The following is a 20697-nucleotide window of genomic DNA, read 5'->3' as shown; positions in this document are numbered from 1 at the left end:
TATGTCAGCATTGACTCTACTGTCGTGTATAACTAAAAAGGCAAATAAAAAATAAAATTTTAAGGAAGGCACCAAAAAAAATTGGAATTGTCTCCTAAGCAGAATATATGCATGCCATACCATATGACACATATGACATCAAGGTAATAGAGCCAACCAAAATACAGGCACCCCTGCACCAAGAGACATGAACAAAAATGTTATTAGGACTTCTGCTTTCCAAAAGGTCCATGTGTAAAGAGTTTAGAAGTTGCTACTCCATTCTAACAAGTGAAAAGCCAAACAAACTGAATAATCAACTCCAAATCCCCCCTCCCTGAAAATTAACCCCACCATCCCAAGAGACATCCTTAGATCCTGTCCAAACTGGTTATGAATTGAGAGGGAAAGCAATAGGTGGTGGTTCTTCTCAATCTGAAGGGGAGTCTAATCATATTCTAATGTAGTCATTTGTCATTATTGTATAGAGAAACAATAAAGGAATGAGTTATCCCTTAAGAAAACCTCTCATCAAAGTGTGTTTGTTTATTTTAGGTCATTCACACCTTTCTGCTATTCCCTACCATTGAGCGAATGGCTGAGTCACCCAATGGCAGGATTGCCACTCCATTTCTGTGCTGGTTTCGATATGCTCTCTATGTCACTGGCTACTTATTACTTAAACCATGTCCTGAGAAAATCAAGTCCTTGATAATCAGAATGGGCCTTCAAGTAATGAACCTGAAGACTGAATTTTTACAGACGAATATATTACAACCGTTCTGCCTTGGTAAGCACATTTTAAAAGGTATATGTTATTGTTGAATAAGGAAATATTTACAGAAAAATCTTAGGCAGAGGATGAATATCAAGCAAGCAGTTGTTTGTTGGATTTCCCCCCCAAAGGTTTAAAACCAGAGATAAATAAATTAGAAACAGGAGTGAGTGAAGGGAGTTCTGTAATGCAAATGGGTAGAAAAGCCTCATCAAACTTTAATTTTTCCTATGCTTCTGATTCTCCAGTCTCGAAGCAGTTCTGTGTGTAGTGCGTAGCATGTGTTGAGTCCTCCTAGGAGCCCAGGGTTTGCCTTGTTGGTTCAGTGTTTTGCAAAAACAGCCTAAGAAAACCAGGCCCACTATTCCAGTGGAGTAGACAGGTTATGCTTTTATTTTCCTCCTTTAAATCTTGTTGTGGGAGCTTAAATTCTAAAAGGATTAATCATCACACCACAGTGTTCAGAGCCAGGTAGTGTGTCTTTCACTGTAGCTGCTGCAGTTGTCTTTTTGCCCTAGTTGATGGTAAAGGCAGGACTCCTGAAAAAAGTTTAGCATCATCTCCTGTATTGAGAATGCCACAGAATCACATGCACAGTGATTAACTAACCACGGACCCTGTCCAGCTGTGCAGCTACACTTAGTATGTGAGGTGTTTTCCAAATATGTGTCTATCAACAGTCATCACAGATACATGGCTTAATATATATTCTATATTTGTGGATTTTTTTCTCTCCTCTCTCCAACTCCCATTCTTTATTATAGCCTTAACCTAGTAGTGACAAAAAGATGAGAGAGGGAGAGAGAAAGCAAGGCTGAGGACAGTCATAGAAATTGCCAGAGGTTGAAGTTGGAGATGTCCCTTAAAGAAGACTCTCTGGTCTAACTCCTCACCTTTTGCTCCTGTTTACAGACAAGGGGTTTTATGGTGTGTGGGAGCAGCACTGCCTGAAACCAAAAACCCTTAGCTCTCAAATTGGGTCAGCCTAGACTGAATCTGTGGCTTCAATTTAGTCACTTTCCTTCTTTGGTTCTGTTGTTGATCAAATTAAGAATTACACTAGGTGATCTCCCAGGGCCAGTTCATCTTTGGAAATTATTTGAGAACAAATGGAAAGCAACATTTGAAATTCTGGCAAACGTATGTGAAATTTTCTGTATGTTCTTCAATAAGATCATCTTAATTCCCCTTATGATTCCTCTCCTCCTACCCCCAGCATTTTCTTGGTACCAAAAATGTTTCAGATATATGAGGTTTTTGGATTTGGGGAAATATTTGCATAGACTGTACAGGTTGAGCATTCCCGATCCAAAAATTCAAAATCTGTAACTCTCCCAAATCTGAAACTTCTATGCTCAAAAAGTTTCATATTTCATATTTTGAGATCAGTAATGTGCCTTGTAATAAAAATCCAAACAATCCACTTAGAAAACGGATTAAAGACATGAACATACATTTTACTAAAGAGGTTATTCAGATGCCAAGTAAGCACATGAGAAGTTATTCAACGTCATTAGTCATTAAGAAAATGCAAATTAAGATCACAATGAAATATCATTATTTACCTGTCAGAAGAGCTGAAATGAAAAATAGCAACAGCAGACTCCAGTGAGGATGCAGCAAAATTGAATCACTCATACTCTGCTTCTATAATATAAAATTATATACTACTTAGGGAAAAAAACAGCTTGTTTCTTAAAACACTAAATGTGCAACTACCATTGAACCTAGCGATTGCATTTACAGACATTCATCCCTGATGAATGAGAATTATGTTCACACAAAGACCATAATAACCCAAAACTGGAAACAACCTGATGTCTTTCAGTGAGTGAATGGCTAAACAAAGTCTGATGTAGCCATACCACAGAAAGCTCTCAACAATAAAAAGGAACAAGCTCTTAACACACACACACAAATGTGTAATCTGTCTCTAGAGTATTATGTTTAGTTGGGGGGAAAATCCCCAAATTTGCATAGTATTTACATAGGTATGACTCCATGTAATAGCATTCAGAAAATTATAAAATTACAGATTTGGAAAATAAATTAATAGTTGCCAAGTGTTAAGGATGGAAAGAGGGCAAGGATGGAAATGAGTAGGTTTATAAAAGGGCAACAAGAGAGATCCTTGCGGTAATGGAATTATTTTTTTTTAATTTTGACTGTATAAGTGTCAGTGTCTTTGTTGTAATACTATACTGTAGTGTTGCAAGATGTAATCTTTGGAGGAAACTGAGTAAAGGGTACATATATTTCTCAAAACTTGCATGTGACTCTAAAATTATCTTAAATAAGAATTAAATTAAAAATAAAAGCATTCACCAGACCTGGTGACACATGCCTATAATCCCAGAAGTTCAGGAGGCTAAGGCAGGAGGATTATGAGTTCAAAGCCAGCCTCAGCAACTTAGTGAGGTCCTAAGCAAGACCCTGTCTCTAAATAATTTTTTTAAAAAAGGAGGGGGCCTGGGGATGTAGCTTAGTGATTAAACACCAGGTTCAATCCCCAGTACCAAAAAATAAATAAAAATAAAAATAAAAGTATTCTTCAGCTGGGGACTTCATTTTCCTCCCTAGGATAGGTGTTTTCTTCATTCTGACTGCCTAAATTAGGTGTTCTTTATCCTTGAGACACGAGAAGGTTGAGGACCCATAGCCCTAGGACTAAGAGCACATTCCAAGGCAGCTACCATGCTTTCCTTATGCCTCCTTGGAAATATTTTCTAAGCCCAAATTAGGACATGGGATATAAGAAATATGTATTTGTTTCTTTATTTACAAATGAAAAGTCTAGGTAAAATGAATTACAATTATATACTTATGAATATATTATACATATAACATATAGTCAAATACTTATCTTTTTATTTAAAAAGATATTTATAAAAAGGTATTTTTCCAAGTTATAAATGCCTGTTAGAGAAGCAGGCCCCAAAAACTACACTTGAAAGAAAGGAGTCTTCCTTTTAACTGCAGTGATTGACCTCCAATTACGTCTTCTAGCAGCCCCAAATTCAGGAAACAGGGAGAAGGCAGGTTAGACACAAGACACATTCACCACAACCAGAGCCTTCCAGCCACATTGTTGCTTGAGGAATTTGGACTTCCTTTCCCACACAACCATAGTAGAGTTATGCCACATGCAAAATGTACTATAAACCAGACTGAACATTTTTCATCTCATTCCAACAAATAAACTTGAAAATGAATAGCCCTCATCTTCCATCCTTTCCTTCTCTAGTCTTCTAACTCATTGGCTCTAGATATGGCCTTTTGATATCCAAGTATTTATTACTTCAGTAGCCTCCATTTTATTCCCATTACCTACCCAATCTGTGTAACTGGGTAAAGAGAAAGAAGATAAGAATTACTTGTCCTCTTTCTTTTTTGGGTTCTCAGTTCATTCCCTACTTGGATACTTAGTTCAGTCTCTTAGTAGTGTCCCCAAGCTGATCATTAACTAAGAGTCTCAAATATCCTAGGCACCTCTTCTCACCTGTTTCCTCTGGATCCCGTGTCGCTCTGCCTGCTCTTGGCAACAACCCTCACAGAAGCAAGCTTTGTCCAGACTTGCCTTTGCCATCCTTATACAACTCCTATTGGCTTGCTTACTACAAATGGAAGACGGTCCCAGCTGAGAGAGAGCTCAAAATAGAAGACCTGACCCCCTCGTAGATGATTAGTGGGCTCTGTCAGAGCCTATGCCCCATATATGGTGAAGGTAACCAATATTCATATAGTCACATGAATTGGTGGCATGATTTCAGATTTCATGAAGAGGAGGGTTGCCAAGGGGAAAGAAGCGGTACTGTCTGGTCCAGCTGGATATTCCCCCTGCAGATCTCCTTCTCTGTGACTTGACTGTCATCTAGACAATGACCCTTAACTTGCCAGCTTGACTTGTACAGGCCTTGCAGTGTTTGCACATTATGTAATGTCTGTGCTTCAGGAGAAATCACATGGAAACAAATGGAGGAAGTTCTCTAGTCCAAGTAGTGGATAATAAATCCTGCCCTATCTAGATAAAAACTATACTTCTGTATCCTTTAGTTTATATACTCACATTTTTGTTGTTGTTGTTGTAAGCTCTGAAAAATTCAAGGAATCAAAATATTCAAGTATTTCAAATGCTGCTACCCTTTGGCAAAGATGGCGCATCCCTTCATGGAGACTAGTGTGCTGTGGCATTAGTGTTCTTCTCCGGTGTGTGTGAAACATCATTTCCTACTCAGCATTCAGAGAAGAGTAACCCTAATCCAGTTAGCATGCATCATAAACACTACCAGTGTTCACCAGTGGTATCTGTATAACTAGATTGTTTTAAATGTTATTTTTAAAGAACGTTCATGGATATTTTCCTCCTTTATTTCAAGTATGGAATGTTTGCTATTCCATATTTTCTTTAGAGTAGATATTCTTCCATCTCATGAGAAGTAGACTTTCTTCTCAGACAACTGAATTGGATTTTCTGATCAAGGCTAAAAGAAGATATATTTTAGCTCAGCAGTATCACAGGTCAAATAATTAACTTTTTAAAAATATTCTAAGTTCTTTTCATTAGGCTAAATTGATGTTTTAATTCCTTTCAGTTACCTAACTAGAAAAACATAGCACAGAGAAATAAAGAATTCCTGGTGGGTTACTTTGTTGAATATGTTCTTGCAAAAGAAACTTTCACATTTTTCCTTTCTTTAATCAATATCAAAATAACTTTTTAAAATATTTACAATGACATCTAATGAACTGAACTATTTAATGAGCTGACAACACAAGATTCACTGAAGAATCACAAATTTCTTAGAGTATTTTTAACTCAAACACATTAATTTTTTTTTATTAAGAAGAAACCCCCTTGCTACCTATTCTTTCACTTGTGTGAGCAGCTTGTAAAAATAAAACCCAACTGCAGTTTTTAACGATTCATATAAGTTCTACCTCAAATTCAGGAATAAAGGGGAAAACAAGCCATTTTTGGCTTTTGTAGTGTTTGGATTTAGGGCCAAGAATGATTAAATCTGATGCAAGGATATCATCTCCCTTTTAGAAACAAATGGACTTGTGAGTATCCTACTGTATTTTTCTGAAGAAATCTTAGATTTTAAAATTATCTTTCAGTCTAAAAAGTTGTATTATTAAAAAAATATGGTATCTTGGGTTGCATTTTTCTTTTGGGTGAATGCACTGTCACTTGTGTGAGTTATCAATTTGCAGACTAAATGGATGATCATAATAACCAGAATCCTGGCTTACAAAGAAACACATAATAAATCAAATGAATAATTAACATTTTTCCATATTACACAGAAATTTTACAATGGGAGAATTTCTCTTTTAGTTCTGATTTCTACATTGTTAAAAGCCACATTTGGCATCATTACTAAATATGGAAAACAACCTGGAAAAAATAAAGAACCGCTAAAGAAATTCCCCTTGTTAAATGGCTTCATCCTAGTTTCTGAGCCTATGTAGCCCTGCTAAATCTTTTGACAGAACCTCCTGTTTTATGGCTCTTTGAATACCCCACCTTACTCTGCTGGCAGTGGTGCATGGATTTCAGAGTGGAAACTGCTTAGGTCTCCAGAATACTTAAGTCTCATAATCTGACCTCAATCCCAGACTTTGCTACCATGCAGACCTGCTTGGCTCCAGCCTTCCTAACTCCCCTGTACCCCCAAAATCTTTTACCCTCAGGGATAGTCAGAAGATGTGCAAGGAGGGGCTACCCTTGAAAGGCTCTTTTCAGTCATCCACTACAACTTCTTTCTCTTGGAAAGCCCTAGATTTGTGCAGATGTGGTATGATGCCACCTTTCTCCCCCACTCCATTGCCAGAATCTCATGGAAGTTAAGCATAACAACCCCTGTGCTTCAGACAAAAACACCCAGAAAATTCAAAGGCACTATCTTTATTTTTATCAGCTGCGATGAATTTGACTATAGTTAACAGAAAACTATGAATTTGACTATAGTTAACAGTGGCCAAAACAGAGAGGTCTGTTTTTCTCATGCACCAAGAAATTGAGATGTAGTAAGATGAAGTAAAAATCATCCACACGATGCCATCAGGGATGTGGGTTATTGGTACATTTCCACTCTGTTGGCCTTAGCATGTAGACCTTTCCAATGCTCATCATCTCATGCTTACATGATGCCTCCCTAGGCCTCCTATTTGACATTCCAATAGAAAACAAAAAGAGTTGGGGAGAGGTAAAAAAGCAAAAGGTCTATTCCTAATTAGCCTTTGGGTTATTAAGAAAGAGAAGTCCTCCCCAGGATCTTTCTCCTCTAGATTAAAAGCCAAAACTGTCACATCACTTCTTAAAAGGGATATAGAGAAGTCACACATTGACTTTCCTCATCTCTTGTTAGAGGAAGTCAAGGGAAATGAAGAATATTTTTATTGGCTTTTGGATCATTACATCATTATCTACTACAGCCTCCTACAAGATAGTCTTAAGACTCATCTTTCATGTATTTAATCACCTACCAAACACCTCACTAAGGCAGTTAACTCCATTTCCTGTCCACCATGATTAAAATCTACCACAGCCATGTTTATCCAAAATGTCTTCAGACTTTATAGCCCTTGGCAAGGTAAAACCTCAGACTAGGGTCTACAGTGTATTTCTTAATTGTTGCTGGCCTTCTGCAAAGATGTCTGAATGTATCTGTTCATGGGAGAGCCCATTTCAGTTCCCATGGTTATTATTATATTTTTTTATTTTAAGGGGAATTTAAAATAGAACATGTTACTGTTTCACCTGTATTAGTTGTTACTAGTGACTTCCCTTCCCAGCCACCCTTCCATCATCATGGAGATAAATGTACTAAACCCTTTTTCTATCCACCAAATCTTATAAGGAATACATTTTTAAAAAGAATCATTTTCCTTATAAATATCATGATTTATTTTGGACATATAGACTCTGTCGGCCCCTTTAAAGACTTAAAGTGATAAAAGTAATAGTTCAGACAGAAGAGATGAGGAGTAACCATCACACTTTACACTGCAGTGTGTATACCACACATGAAAGATTTCCTGTCTCCATGATTCAACTGCCCTAATTACACTATGCCTGTATCCAGTAATTCCCTTTGCTTCAGCACCAATTACCTTTTCTCCCCAATATGGTGACAAAGTCATAGTATTCTGTGGAATCACCCAGTGGCACTAGACCATATACTCCCAAAATAGTAGGACAACTTTTCTTCTCAACCCCAAGTTCTGCTTGGGAAAGCTATTCGTACATCTCTTTAAAACCTTCCATTTGATCATTACCTGTGATTTTATTTGTCTCTCTATTGTCCCTGGATGCTATCTAACTAGTGCTTATGTAGCCTAGTTTCTGACTTATCTCAACAGAAACTCCTGGACCTGCCCTCTATCCTGTGATTATTTATCCCACTTGTATACCAACACCTGTCAGCTTAGCCTATCAATGTTGGTGTGCTTCGGCCTCCACTTTTGGCCTCCATTGTTTTTTTTTTTGTTTTTTTGTTTTAAAGAGAGAGTGAGAGAGGGAGAGAAAGAATTTTAATATTTATTTTTTAGTTATCGCAGACACAACATCTTTGTTTGTATGTGGTGCTGAGGATCGAACCCGGGCCGCACGCATGCCAGGCGAGCGTACCACCACTTGAGCCACATCCCCAGCCCTTTTGGCCTCCATTGTGATCTCAGTTCTTGGACCACTTCAAATGAGGCGGTAGACTTATCCTCCTCACCCTCCAAAACTACTAGCCCCACGCTACCTCCTCCCTCAGTCCATTCCAATTTATTTCAGTTAATAACCTTCTTTCCAAAGACATGCCATAAACCAAATTGTCAAGCATGGTGGAAATAATGAATGAAATATAGGTCCTGCCCTTAAGTTACTGACAGTGCACTAGGAGAAACAAATGTGGAAAATGTTTAATTTAACACAGTAAGGGCTCTTATAAAAATAGATGCAGAATGTGGGTGGTTCTTTGAAAGAGAGATCATTCTACCTGTATAAATAATAGAGAAGATAAGTTAGCTTGGACTTGAAGGTGACTTGGTATTTTTCCAAACTGACAAAATGGCACCAATATAAGTGACAGTATTAAACAGAAAGCAGCCTTCTGCTATAGATTATGTGCACTTGGAAAGCTCATTGATAACATTTGAACTATGAAATTAAGGTTCTACTGGTCTTCCAACTTTAACCCCCACTCAGATATTTCAAACCGTTTAGCCCTTCTACTCTAAGTTGAAGTCCCAAAGTAATATTTGAACATTAAGTAGATTTCAGAAGATGGTGGTAGCCAATAAAATAGATTGACTCCTCAGCGAGTCCTTTTTTCATACCTGTATTTTTATTTATTTTTAATATGTATTTTTTTAGTTGTAGTTGGACACAATACCTTTGTTTTATTTATTTATTTTATTTATTTTTTTGTGGTGTTGAAGATTGAACCCAGGGCCTCGCATGTGCTAAATGAGCACTTTACCGATGAGCCACAACCCCAGCCCTTGTATTTTTATTTTTAATGCAACTAAACAATTAACATTCTTCTGAATCATTCTTTCTTTCATGTTTTTGTTTCCATTATTCCTGGTACTAAACATTTCCTTCACTATGGTGCTTGAAACTCTGAATTCTGCTGGGTTTCCAGGAATGCTGTTGACAGTCATTGCCAAGAGAAATGTGTTTTCCACTTAGGAAATTACACTTCTATTTGGTATTATTATTTCTGACCACTGTGCTGCATTAAGAGCATTTCTGAGGAATGACAAAGATGGCTTCCTAAGAGCAATTACTGGAAAATAAACTTGTGTTCTGGTTAAGTGTGGGGGGCATGGGTGGAGGGGAGAGTATACTTAGAGGGAAATTACCAAGAAAAAAAAAATAAGAGTCATAATAAAGGGATTGGGCACATTTCCTGATGAAACTTTTGTTTTAAAAAAGTGTTAAAAATCTCTACAAGTTCTTTGAATTTTAAGTTTTTAATTAAGAAATGACAGAAAAATGTTTAACTATAAAAGTACCCCATGAATTATATCAATACAGTGTTCCCTTAACTACCACCCAACTTAAGATCCACTGCCTGGATCTGAGAAGCCCCCTTTAAGCCCCTTTAATCCCTCTTACACCATCTCCAAATGTAGTTACTCTCTTGACATCTACTGATACTATTTAGTTTTGCCTGGTTTTGAACTCTGTGTCACTTGTTTGTCCTTTTATATCTGGCTTCTTTCATGCAGGAGAGTGTGATGTACACCTGTTTTGTTGCCTGTGGTTTTTTCATTTAATTACACTGTACTTTGCCATTGGTTGAATTACACTTCAGTGTATTTATTCTGTGTTGATGGTGTTCGGGTCATTTCCAGTTTGGGACTATTAAAGATAATACTGATCAACATATGCTTCCCCCAGTTTCTAGTTGTTTCTCATATGATTATACTGACCAATACTTAGCTGAAACTAAATGGTAACCCTCTGCAGATCTCTGGAGCTTTCCTCATTCATGGCAGATCTCTCCTCCCACTATTTTGCCTTATCAAAAAACAAAACATTCACCTCCCTAGACTGTCAGTCCTGTCTCCTTGTTTTAAAATGTACCTGGAATTTGTTTTAATCAGGTATGGTAAAGTGACAGACATGAAAACAAACTGTGTTGAAAGAGAAGTTAGTTACTTACAGTTCCCAGGAGAGCAGGGGGACATGCTACACGAGGCAGGGTTAGACAGGTAAGCACCTCATTGGGTCAGAAAGCAGAAGGAACACAGGTGAACATGGCCTAAGAGTTCCAAGAAAAGGAGTGGGTGAGGCAAGTTTAAGATAGCTAATTTGAATAATTTTGCCAAGCTCTAGACTTTTGAGATGGTCCCTAATTGTCTGGTACTTGGCCCTGGGGTGATTTAGAACAGGGAAAACACTGACTTGCTGGCTTGTTTCCTAAGTAACAAGGAGTATGGACTTTGGATTGGTTGGCTTGCATGTGAAAGGCATGTTCGCAAGGAAATCAAAGAACTAACTATCCCTGAGAGAGGTAATCTCCCCCTGGTCAGCAAGGCCACCAAGATATCAGTGCATCATAAAATGTAGAATATAAAAAAAAAGACTCATGCTCTCCTCAACTTGGGGAGATTACCAAATTCTGCATGTATTCCTCCTTCCTGTACTGCAGCCTGAAGACTTTTCAACACAAACAACAAGCTAAGATGATTATAACAGTCACCTCATCATTTTCAGTTTTCTCTAGGTTCTTCGCCCAATATCCAATGCCTTGAAAATCTTTTCTTCTTCATATATTTTATTTGTTGCTCTAGTTTTAGAGAGGAAATCAAATCCATTTTCTATCACTCCATTTTGTTCAGAAATGGAGGAACTATGTGAGGTCATTCTCCTCCCCCCCTTTTTTTTTTTGGTACTGGGGATGTTTAATCACTTAACCACTGAGCCATATCCCAGCCCTTTTAAAAATATTTTATTTAGAGAGAAGGTCCCACTAAATTGCTTAGGGCCTTGCTAATTTGGCTTTGAACTTGCAATCCTCCTGCCTCAGCCTCCCAGGCCTCTGGGATTATAGGTGTGTACCATTGTGCCAAGCTGGGGTCATTTCCATTTGAGATTACAATTCAGTTGAGATTTTTGGAAGCAACAGCATGGCTTCTATCTAAAATTCAGCAATCTTCATTAACAGATTCCATTTTTTCATCTCTGAAGACATTTTTGTTTCATAGAAACTTAAAACGTATCTCAAATTTCATGAGGAAGAATTTGTTTTATAAACAGCTTAAAATCAGAAATCTTTTACTAACAGTGATTGAAGTTTAATTATTTCTTGACTTACAAAACTTTATTTAAAAAATACCAAGTGTGAGGTATTAAAACCACACATTTAATGCTATAACACTGTACACTTCAAATATATAGATGTGGGGCCTTGGAGGCATCTCACATGGCAGCCATGCACCAAAGTTAAGCTTCCCACACCCCACATCAGAACCTTATCTGGCATTACCTAACAGTTCCCAGGTGACCTTTCCATTGCATTTATAGCCCTCAGTGCTGTAAATGAATATGGCCTTACTAAAAGCTGGAGAATGTCTGATGTAAGTACTCATTGCTACTTACCTAGTTAGAATGTAAATTGAAGGCCTCCGTTACCATAGGACATCCCCCCAAAGGGAAACAAGTACCAAATTTAACACAGTTGATTTAGGATTTAGCTTTTGTAATATAATTCTTTTGTAAGTTCTATACTATCTATATTGGCATTTTTATAGGAAGGCTAAAAAAAGACATTTTTATAGGAAGGGTATGTTACTCTACATTTTATACTTCTTATACCTATTATATATATATACACACACACACAAGAAACGAATTGATTTGATTATGAACATCACTGGTCAACTGGAATCTCTGTAATGGATCTGGAAAGATAAAAGTAAATCTACCGTTAATAATTACAGAGTAACATTTTGCTCATGGTCAGAGTGTTTTGTGTTGAATTTCAAGCACCCAGAATTGCAATGAGGAACTTCTACCTAGGAGAAAAGGTGTACTATATAAGTCATTCTTGGACTATTAGGACTGCTCCTAAGGTTCTTCTGTCACATATAAGAAAGTATTGTGCTTTCACTTCTTGTAATGTGGGACTCAGCCCCTTGGTAACAAAAAAGAAATCAGACCCACTATGTCTGCAGGGAAGGTAGGGGAATGAGTTATATCCACCTATCTTGGATAAATGGGGCCTTCACTGCAGATAAGTGTCTTTCTAACATTGTGTCAAAAAATGAGACTCTTAGCTGAGACTAGCCTATCTATGTCACACTCAATGATAGCCACATTACACAGGAGAGCTGGAAAGTGTATTGCTGTACAGCAGGGCCTGCTGTTAACAGGAAAGAAGCTCATCATTCTGATTGCATCTATAAGGGAAAGCTTTCTACCTACCTGTGAATGAACAGGATATCTCATATCCAGGGACAAGACCTGCACTCTCAAAATGAGACGGACATCATTACTCTAGGTACATGTATGAGTGCACGAATTGTGTGACTCTACTTCATGCTCAACCAGAGAAGTGAAAAATTCTGCTCCATTTGTGTATAATGAATTGAATATCTTTTTGCTGTCATGTATAACTGAATAGAACTAATAAAAAAATTTCAAGGCTAGAAGAAGAACACAAGTAAATACTTTTCCTGAATAGATGCATTATAGATCTTGTATTTGCAGGAAGAATACCATTACCAGTTGGAAGGGAGGGAGGAGAGGGAGAAGAAAAGGGAGAACATGGATTCCATCAACTAGAAAGAACCACTATTATTATTTTATTGTTCATCATTTCATATATCTATACCACATATCTGTCTTTTATTTATAATAGGATCATACTGTATCAGTTTGTAATCTGCTTTTTTCCAACTACTATTATGCTTAAATATGTATTTGACATTATATATTCTTTAGCATAATTTTTAGTAAGTTATGTGTTGAATTAATTGAGGGGGATGGACCATAGTTTATTAACCTATTGTTTTATTTGGTTATTATCAATTCCTTGGATTATATTACAGTAATGTGGAGTACCAACTTTGGAAGTAGGACTTTAGAGTCTTGCATTACACATCCTTACTGTAAATCTGTGACTAAACAGCTTGTCTTGATTTAGATTAGGCCAAGGAAATGCAGACTATTTACCCCTATGTGTATTTATGCTAATATCACAGATGGACAAGAATGATTAAATGGCTATATTTAAGATGTTTAAATGGAGGAAGCAGCTTGCTATTATACACATGGCATAAAATAAATAAAAACTACTTAAGTGTAAATTCTCTAGGATAGGGATTATCTCTTTGCGTCTCCTGTACATAAGACATAGTAAGTGCCCCATTGTGAACAAAGAAACTGGCTAACCCAATAATTAATATCATGTAGATGTTTTTTTAGGATCATTGTGGGAATTAAAGAAGTTAATAAATTATTTCTTTAAAAAGTAATTTATTACTTTAGAAAAAGCAAAGACTTCTCTTTGAAAAAAAAGCCAATTAATCACAAATATTTGCCTTCATTTGATAAAAATTATATCAAAGGAATTCTTGAGGATGATAAGAGAATGACAGGGAAGTCCTTAGCTAACAAGAAATTTCAGTAAATTTATGAAAGAGAGTGAGCAAGAGTAGGGGAGGCTGATGAAGCAAAGTATAGGGAACAAGCACTCACAGCCCTGCTGTCTAGTACAGAAGACACTGTCAAATGCAGCTGTTGAAGGTAAAATTAATTATAATTACATTAGAAATTTAGTTCTTTTTCCCACTAGCCACATTTCAAGTGCAGCAGCCACATGTAATAAGCAGCAGGTACAGAACATCTCTATCATTCATCATGTGAAATACACTGGTATAGCACTGGCTGAGAAGATGGTCTACACAGTTACAAAAGAGCCTGTCTCCCCCAAGTTGAGACTCAGAAGTTCAAGTGTGAGAAGGAAGATGAGCCTGAGAAGGCCTCTGCAAACAGATTCATCACCAGTCACCCCAATCCTGCTGTCTTGCACAGCACACACATTGTCCAAATTAAAACTTCATTAGAAAGGGCAAAAGATAAAAGTGAGGTGAAGAACCAATTATAGAACAGCAACAAAAGTTATGTATTAAAACAGGAAAGAGAAGAGCAAGTAAGTGAGAAAAATGAAAACCAAGAGGAAACACTTATCAATAATACAAGAAATTTCCCAGAACTGAAGTTTGCAGTGAATTGAAAATGACCCACATCATGATACATCATCATAAAGATTGAGAATCTTTCATGACTGATATGCAGAAGGTCTTAAACACTTCAGAGTTGCGCGCGAGCGCGCACACACACACACACACACACACACACGCAAATACCTTCAAAGGAAAGCGAATCAAACTGACACTGAACTTCTCATCAGTAATTGCAGATATTTAAAGACAGGAGAACAGATATGATAGACATTTTGAAAGTGAGGGTTACTTTGCTTATTTTTCAACCAGTATAATGGAATGTATCCTCATTGAATACTCTTAGAGATACTGTAAGTCTATCTTTAAAAATGAGCATTCTTTTTTTAGTTTTTTTCCTTTTAAAAAAAATCACCATTTCATGTTAGTTATCATATGCAGTTTCCCTGGTGTACATGATTTATCTGTAACAATTTGTGCTTCTGGTCCTTAAATTGTCAGGTACAATTACATGTGTCTATTGTGATATCTAATATTAAACTATTGGACAACTAAACTTTACTTTTAAGAATCCAAGCAGGGTTAAGAGAAGGTTCTTTGGAAGCATGTGCTCTTGTTTCCAGAGACTCTGCATGTCACTTGTCTCATGTGCCTCTCTTAGACTCACAAGTATGTCACATCAGATAGCACATTTGGTTTATAAAAAAGGGAGGTAGATGAATTGATTAAAATTAATTTGATATTTGTGTTGCTCTCCATATTCTAAGTGCTTGACTTTTTTATTTTATAAATGTAGCTAATGCTGCCTACCTTGGAGGCCAAGAAATGATGCAGGTGGTGAAGAGAGATGATGAAATCATAAAGGAACATTTATCTAAGGTAATTACTTTATGGCTGATCGTGAAAGGTTAGAATTGGGAAGAATCTGCAAAACCTTGAGAGTTTGTAGATTCAGACAGAGTCCTACTTCAAGTTGATGTTATCCTTGAGAGTTGCACAGAGTAAGTAAAGCTGATTGCATAGTTATTTAAATATATTTTGCTACATGTTTTTGTTGAATCTACTTTTATAATCAATATTTTTCTGTTTTAACAATGAACTGAGAAGTTTCAATAATATTTATGGAATAAATGAGTTATGTTGAAGCATAATAAAACTGGAAAAAAAAAACTAATGTGACATATCATCCAATGACCAGTAAGCCTGTCTTTCAGATTCTTCAGCACATTGCAGTAGATGGTCTCATTCTGGCACAAAGAATAGTTTTCTAAAATATTCAGCATTTGCAAATTATTCCTGAAAATACTAGACTCTTGCACACATTTTGAAACACTAGTCTCTAAAACTAGAAGATCACCTGGTTTAGAATGTCTCAATATCCTTGAATGTGTGTGGCTGTAGCACTAGTATGGCAACATTTGTCTGTCTGTCCATCCTGAATAGAATACAGCTGCACTTTATTTTTGTATTGTCCACAGTGCTGAGGATCAACCCAGGGCTTCGTGCAGGCTTAGCAAGTAAGCAACACCTGTAGCCCTGTAGCCCAGAGGTATGCTGTTTATGATAGCTATATACCACATGTGGTTTTTTGTGACTAGTCAGAGTTGAGATGTGCTGTAAGAGTAACAAACACATTGAATACTTTCAATACTTATTACTTGAAAAAAGAAAATATTTCATTAATATTTTATATGGATTACATGTTGAAATGATAATATTTTAGATATACTAGATTAAAATAAAATTCTATCCATTCCTTTATACTTTTTTAACACAGTTATTAGAAATCTTTTAAATTGCATATGTGCCTTGCTTTATCTTTTGTTGTCAGCACTAATCTAGAGCTTTACAGTTGGTGCCAAATAATGGCATCTGCTGGGAGCACTAAAATACTCTCTGCTGAATGGCCATCTCTTATTGGGTCCAGACCCTGCAAGTCAAATTTTAGATACTCTGCTGAGTTTAGAGTCTCTTCATAAACAGAGATATTTGGCCTACACTTGCCTACAGTCTTAACCCATATTTCTTTAACCCTCTAATGTAATTTTCTAGAGATAGAATGAAGATATTCTTTAAAAAATATTTTCAGAATAGTGAAAATATTCACTCATAGAGAAGACAATCTGGGTTTGTCTTATGGACATAGTGGTCATTGTATTTCTTAAATAGCAGTTGTCTAGAGAGAGAAAGTTTGAACCAGAAGCAAGCCTTCACTAATCAAATGGAGAAGTTGGGGCCCTCAGGAGAACCCTATATAACTACTTCCAGCCATTGAGGAATGCAAAAATATAAGAAAACAGTATTTTATTTTTCAGCTAAATTGTAAGTGAGCCTGCTTCAAAAATACATTTAAGTTCTCCAGGTTGGAAGTTCATAAAAACAATTCAACTCCCACTTAATAACAAGACTGGCAAATGCTCACTTCCAAACCTCACACTTGCCAAATGACTAGACCCATCCTGTGTCAGAGCTTGTCTTACCACCTGTGGAAGCCAGCTGCTATAAGATATTCATCAGTTCTGGATTCTGTTTGTATGTTGTGCTCAGAAAGAGGTCAAAGAAAGGTGCTAACTTATTCCTGTGTTAAGTTAAATCCATATGCATGTGTAATCATTCCCAGATAGAGGTCTGTTCATGGTAACTGTGTCAGGGAAGTAAGTTTACTGAAACTGTTATGGGAGAAATACGGGGGTATAATGGTAGATGGCAGACATTTCAAGGTTAGTGCTAACACACAATACAGAAATACACTTTTCCAACTCCAGAGAATACTTTTGTTTCTAAGGCAGTGTTAAATGTATTTGTAGAATTTGGGGAAACAGAGCATTGTTTAGTTTAATGATTCACAACTACCTTGCAATTCATTAATTATGCTTTCTGTGAGCTAAATTTGAGCTCTCCACTCAAATAATATAATTCCAATTTCTGAGTGAAACTTGGTACAAAGACACAGGAAGTTTATTGCGATTTTTTTGTTTCTGTAATGAAAAAGAGGAAGCATGCTGTAATTTAATATTGATAAAAGTCAAATCAACATAACATGTCCCGGTATGCTTGAGAAATAAGGAAAGTTAACAGGATGCATAGTTCCAGGAAGAGAGTAGGCATTGCTTCCTGCCTTCCAAACACCCTGATAATTAGTCAAACTTGAAAACCAACTCCTGAGATTTGAAATATCCCAATTTTAGGTATTCTGGTGAAAAGATATGCTATCCCATTTCCACCCAAACAAAGGCATTTAGGAACTTCATACGTATCCAGGGCTATCCAATGGGAAGAGGTTTTGAACAACACATTGTTGCAAAAATCATTCCATATATCTCAGTTATTCAACTGAAAATAGTTTGGAAATATGTAATTTTGTGCCACATAGCCAGAAAGCCACAGGAAAGTTAGAAAGGTACAGTGTCTCTACTGTATCATGCAGGTGGCTTTCTGATTCTTTCTCCTCCTTCAATAGAAAACTGGCATGCCATAATCAGTGGGCGTTGGTTATAAATTCAAATTTTGCAACACTGGATTTTTATTGTCCTCATGAAGAGGGATTTTTATATTCTTGAGAAAAACTGGCCTTTTTAATTCCAAAAAAATCTACTGAGCCAATTTCCTTCCTTCTAAGGTCTACATACTTTATACCCATTATTGGACAGTTTTGTTTATTTGCAGTGCTTCAGTGCTCAATACTTACTTTCCTTTCCTGAAGCCAATATATCATACTTATAGTTGTTTCCAGAAGAGTATACCATGGTTTTATGGCGTCATGGATTGTTATGTATTCACCTGACTCAATCCTGCTTGTACTTTAAAACTTGGTTCCACATGGGGAGGGGAAAAATAAAAGTCTATTAAATTAGACAAAGGGAAATAAAGGGGAAGGAGGAAGAGGGGGATTAGAAAAGCCAGTAGAATTAATTGGACATCACCTTCCTCTTCTTGTATATGAATAGACGACTAGAGTAACTCCACATCACATATAACCACAAGAATAGGATTCTAACTAGAATAAGTTATATTCCATGTATGTACAGTATGCCAAAGTACACTCTACTGTCATGTATATCTAAAAAGAATAAATAATAATCATAATAAATAACTTGGCTACATTGTCATCTCTAAGAGGCCTTCCCCAGCCCTGGTTTTGGTAAGATGGTCTTCCCTTTGACTCTCATGGCTACATATATAAATTGATAATATTGCATTTGTCAGACAGTATTTAAGTGGTCCTCTGTCTTTCACCTTGAGGTTAGGAACTGTATTATCCTCATTTTGGGATTCCCTGGGACCCAGCACAATTCATAGTACTTGATTTTAAAAAATCAATAAACATATGCTACATCGATGGATGGTGTGAGACATCAATCGGGAATCCTTTGGAGCATAGATTCTAAACTTTTTTGTAACAATGATCTCTTTGGCTCTCTCACATAAAATATGTGAACCTCTTCTAAGAATAATGTTTTTAAGGATGTAAAATAAATACAGGAGGTTACAAAAGAAGACAATTATACCAAAATATAATTATCAAAATATTTTAAAAACTGATCTGTGATATAGTAATGTGTGCATATTTATTAACATATTGAATAACAAAATATAATAGAATTGCTGTGGCAAATTTGTACTGAAAGGTTTAATTAAATTTTTAGTTATCTACAAGTTTACTATGATTTTAAAATATCCAAAATTTTTATAGGTTACTAAATATAGGCATTACTAATACCAGTTTGTTGCTTCTATTTGTAACTAAGGGAAATGCCAAATGGTAAAGTTTAATTAAAATTAAGATATAATTTTTTCTTCAAGTTTACATGATCCTGACCCACAAGTCATGGACATACATAGGTCTGTAGACCCCAGGTGAAGAAGCCCTGCATTGGAGAAACTAGAAAAGGTTAGGTGGCATGACATGGTGACTTGGCACTGGTCTGAGAACAAGGCATGATGTACTGCACTAAAGAGATCAAGTTGTTGGGGAGCCATTGGAGGGACCAAGCAAGGAGGTAACAATCAGGGTAATATTCTGAATATTTGACAACTACATGACATAGCCCCTTACCAATCAGAAATTTATCAGCTATGAACAGCCAGTGCATGTTAGTTAGCCCTCAGGATGTGGTGAGATGAACAAATGAGAAAGAGTATTTGGGGGAAAATGTGTGGCAGAATATTGGGAAATAATGAAATTGGAGGTGGGAAGACTATTTACAAGGCTTTTACAAGAATGAAAGCAGTGAGTTTAGGGATAGAAAGATTTAGGAGGTAGAATCAAAGTCACTTAATTAAAACAGAATGTGACAGAGGAATCTAAGATTATTTCTCTGTGTCTGGATTGGGCAATAACGAAGGAACACAGCCCCAAGTTGTAGGAGGTGGTTGAGTTTGTGGTTGGGTTTGAGATCATGGTCCAGCCAAGTGAATACATGTCTGCAGATAGCTGGATATATGGAGTAAAGCTTAAAAGAGGAGCCTGGGCTGGATTTAGATTTGGACATGTTAGGCCTTTAGATGAAGCCATGAGCATGGAGAGTGGCAACCTATGGAAATGTGCATTGTAGGGAAAGACAAGATCAAAAGACTGATCCTTGGGGAACCCAACATACGGATTTGGGGTAAGAGGAGCCAACAAATAAGATGGGGATGGAGGGGGAAGGAATGTAGATGAGAACCAAGATGGAATAAACCAAGGAAAGAGAATCAACTGTACATTTTCACCACTCTAATCCCCATGTGTCTGAGAGCCTCTGGGGCCTACTCTACTTTATAAGGCACCTAGTGTGTCCAAGACAACTAGGTCAGCATTCCCTTGTTCTGTCATTGTTCTAAACCAAAAGGGATACATGTCTCCTTCCTAGAAAAGTGCATTATTAGTATTTAGTCATAAACTTAAAGTTTTCATTTAAAACTCACTTAGGAGGGAAATTCTAAACTGCCGTGACCATCTTTGGCCCAGGCTTATGGAAACAGCTGGTGTGTGCTACTTCCAGACTGAATCTGAGCATCACTATCACTGCATAGGAGTCTGAAATTTTTCTTCAAGAGGACACATGGGGTATAGCTTTTGCATGAAGGTGAGAAGAGGTGGAGGGGCTACCTTCAAGGAAGTACAGCCCCTGCCCCAGAGTGCCAAGCCAGAGCCACAGTGTAGCCTGGGAAAGGGTAAAGTGTCCTCAGAAACAGGAGCCCTCTATAGTGGTTCTCTCCCCATCCTCCTTAGCCAGAGGTGCATGTTGCCTTTGGGAAGAACCTGCATGCCA

At 36.9% G+C, this 20697-nt stretch overlaps 1 protein-coding gene across 3 annotated transcripts in view; it reads left to right on the top strand.

Annotated features, from left to right (window-relative positions):
• Nucleotides 1-20697, top strand: part of Ldah (lipid droplet associated hydrolase) — a 91198-nt gene that overhangs the window by 61899 nt on the left and 8602 nt on the right. For 2 of the 3 annotated variants that reach the window (XM_076832939.2, XM_076832941.2), the window contains 2 exons: nt 535-769; nt 15240-15322. In XM_076832939.2, the coding sequence (XP_076689054.1) occupies nt 535-769; nt 15240-15322 (318 nt within the window). The remainder of the gene's footprint in view (nt 1-534; nt 770-15239; nt 15323-20697) is intronic. The other variant, XR_013088594.1, reaches the window with a different exon arrangement.

Source organism: Callospermophilus lateralis, chromosome 14 (genome assembly GCF_048772815.1).
Source record: "Callospermophilus lateralis isolate mCalLat2 chromosome 14, mCalLat2.hap1, whole genome shotgun sequence".
Classification (NCBI taxonomy): domain Eukaryota; kingdom Metazoa; phylum Chordata; class Mammalia; order Rodentia; family Sciuridae; genus Callospermophilus; species Callospermophilus lateralis.
The sequence above is the reverse complement of the archived record's forward strand: the minus strand, read 5'-3'. Positions and strand labels throughout refer to the sequence as shown.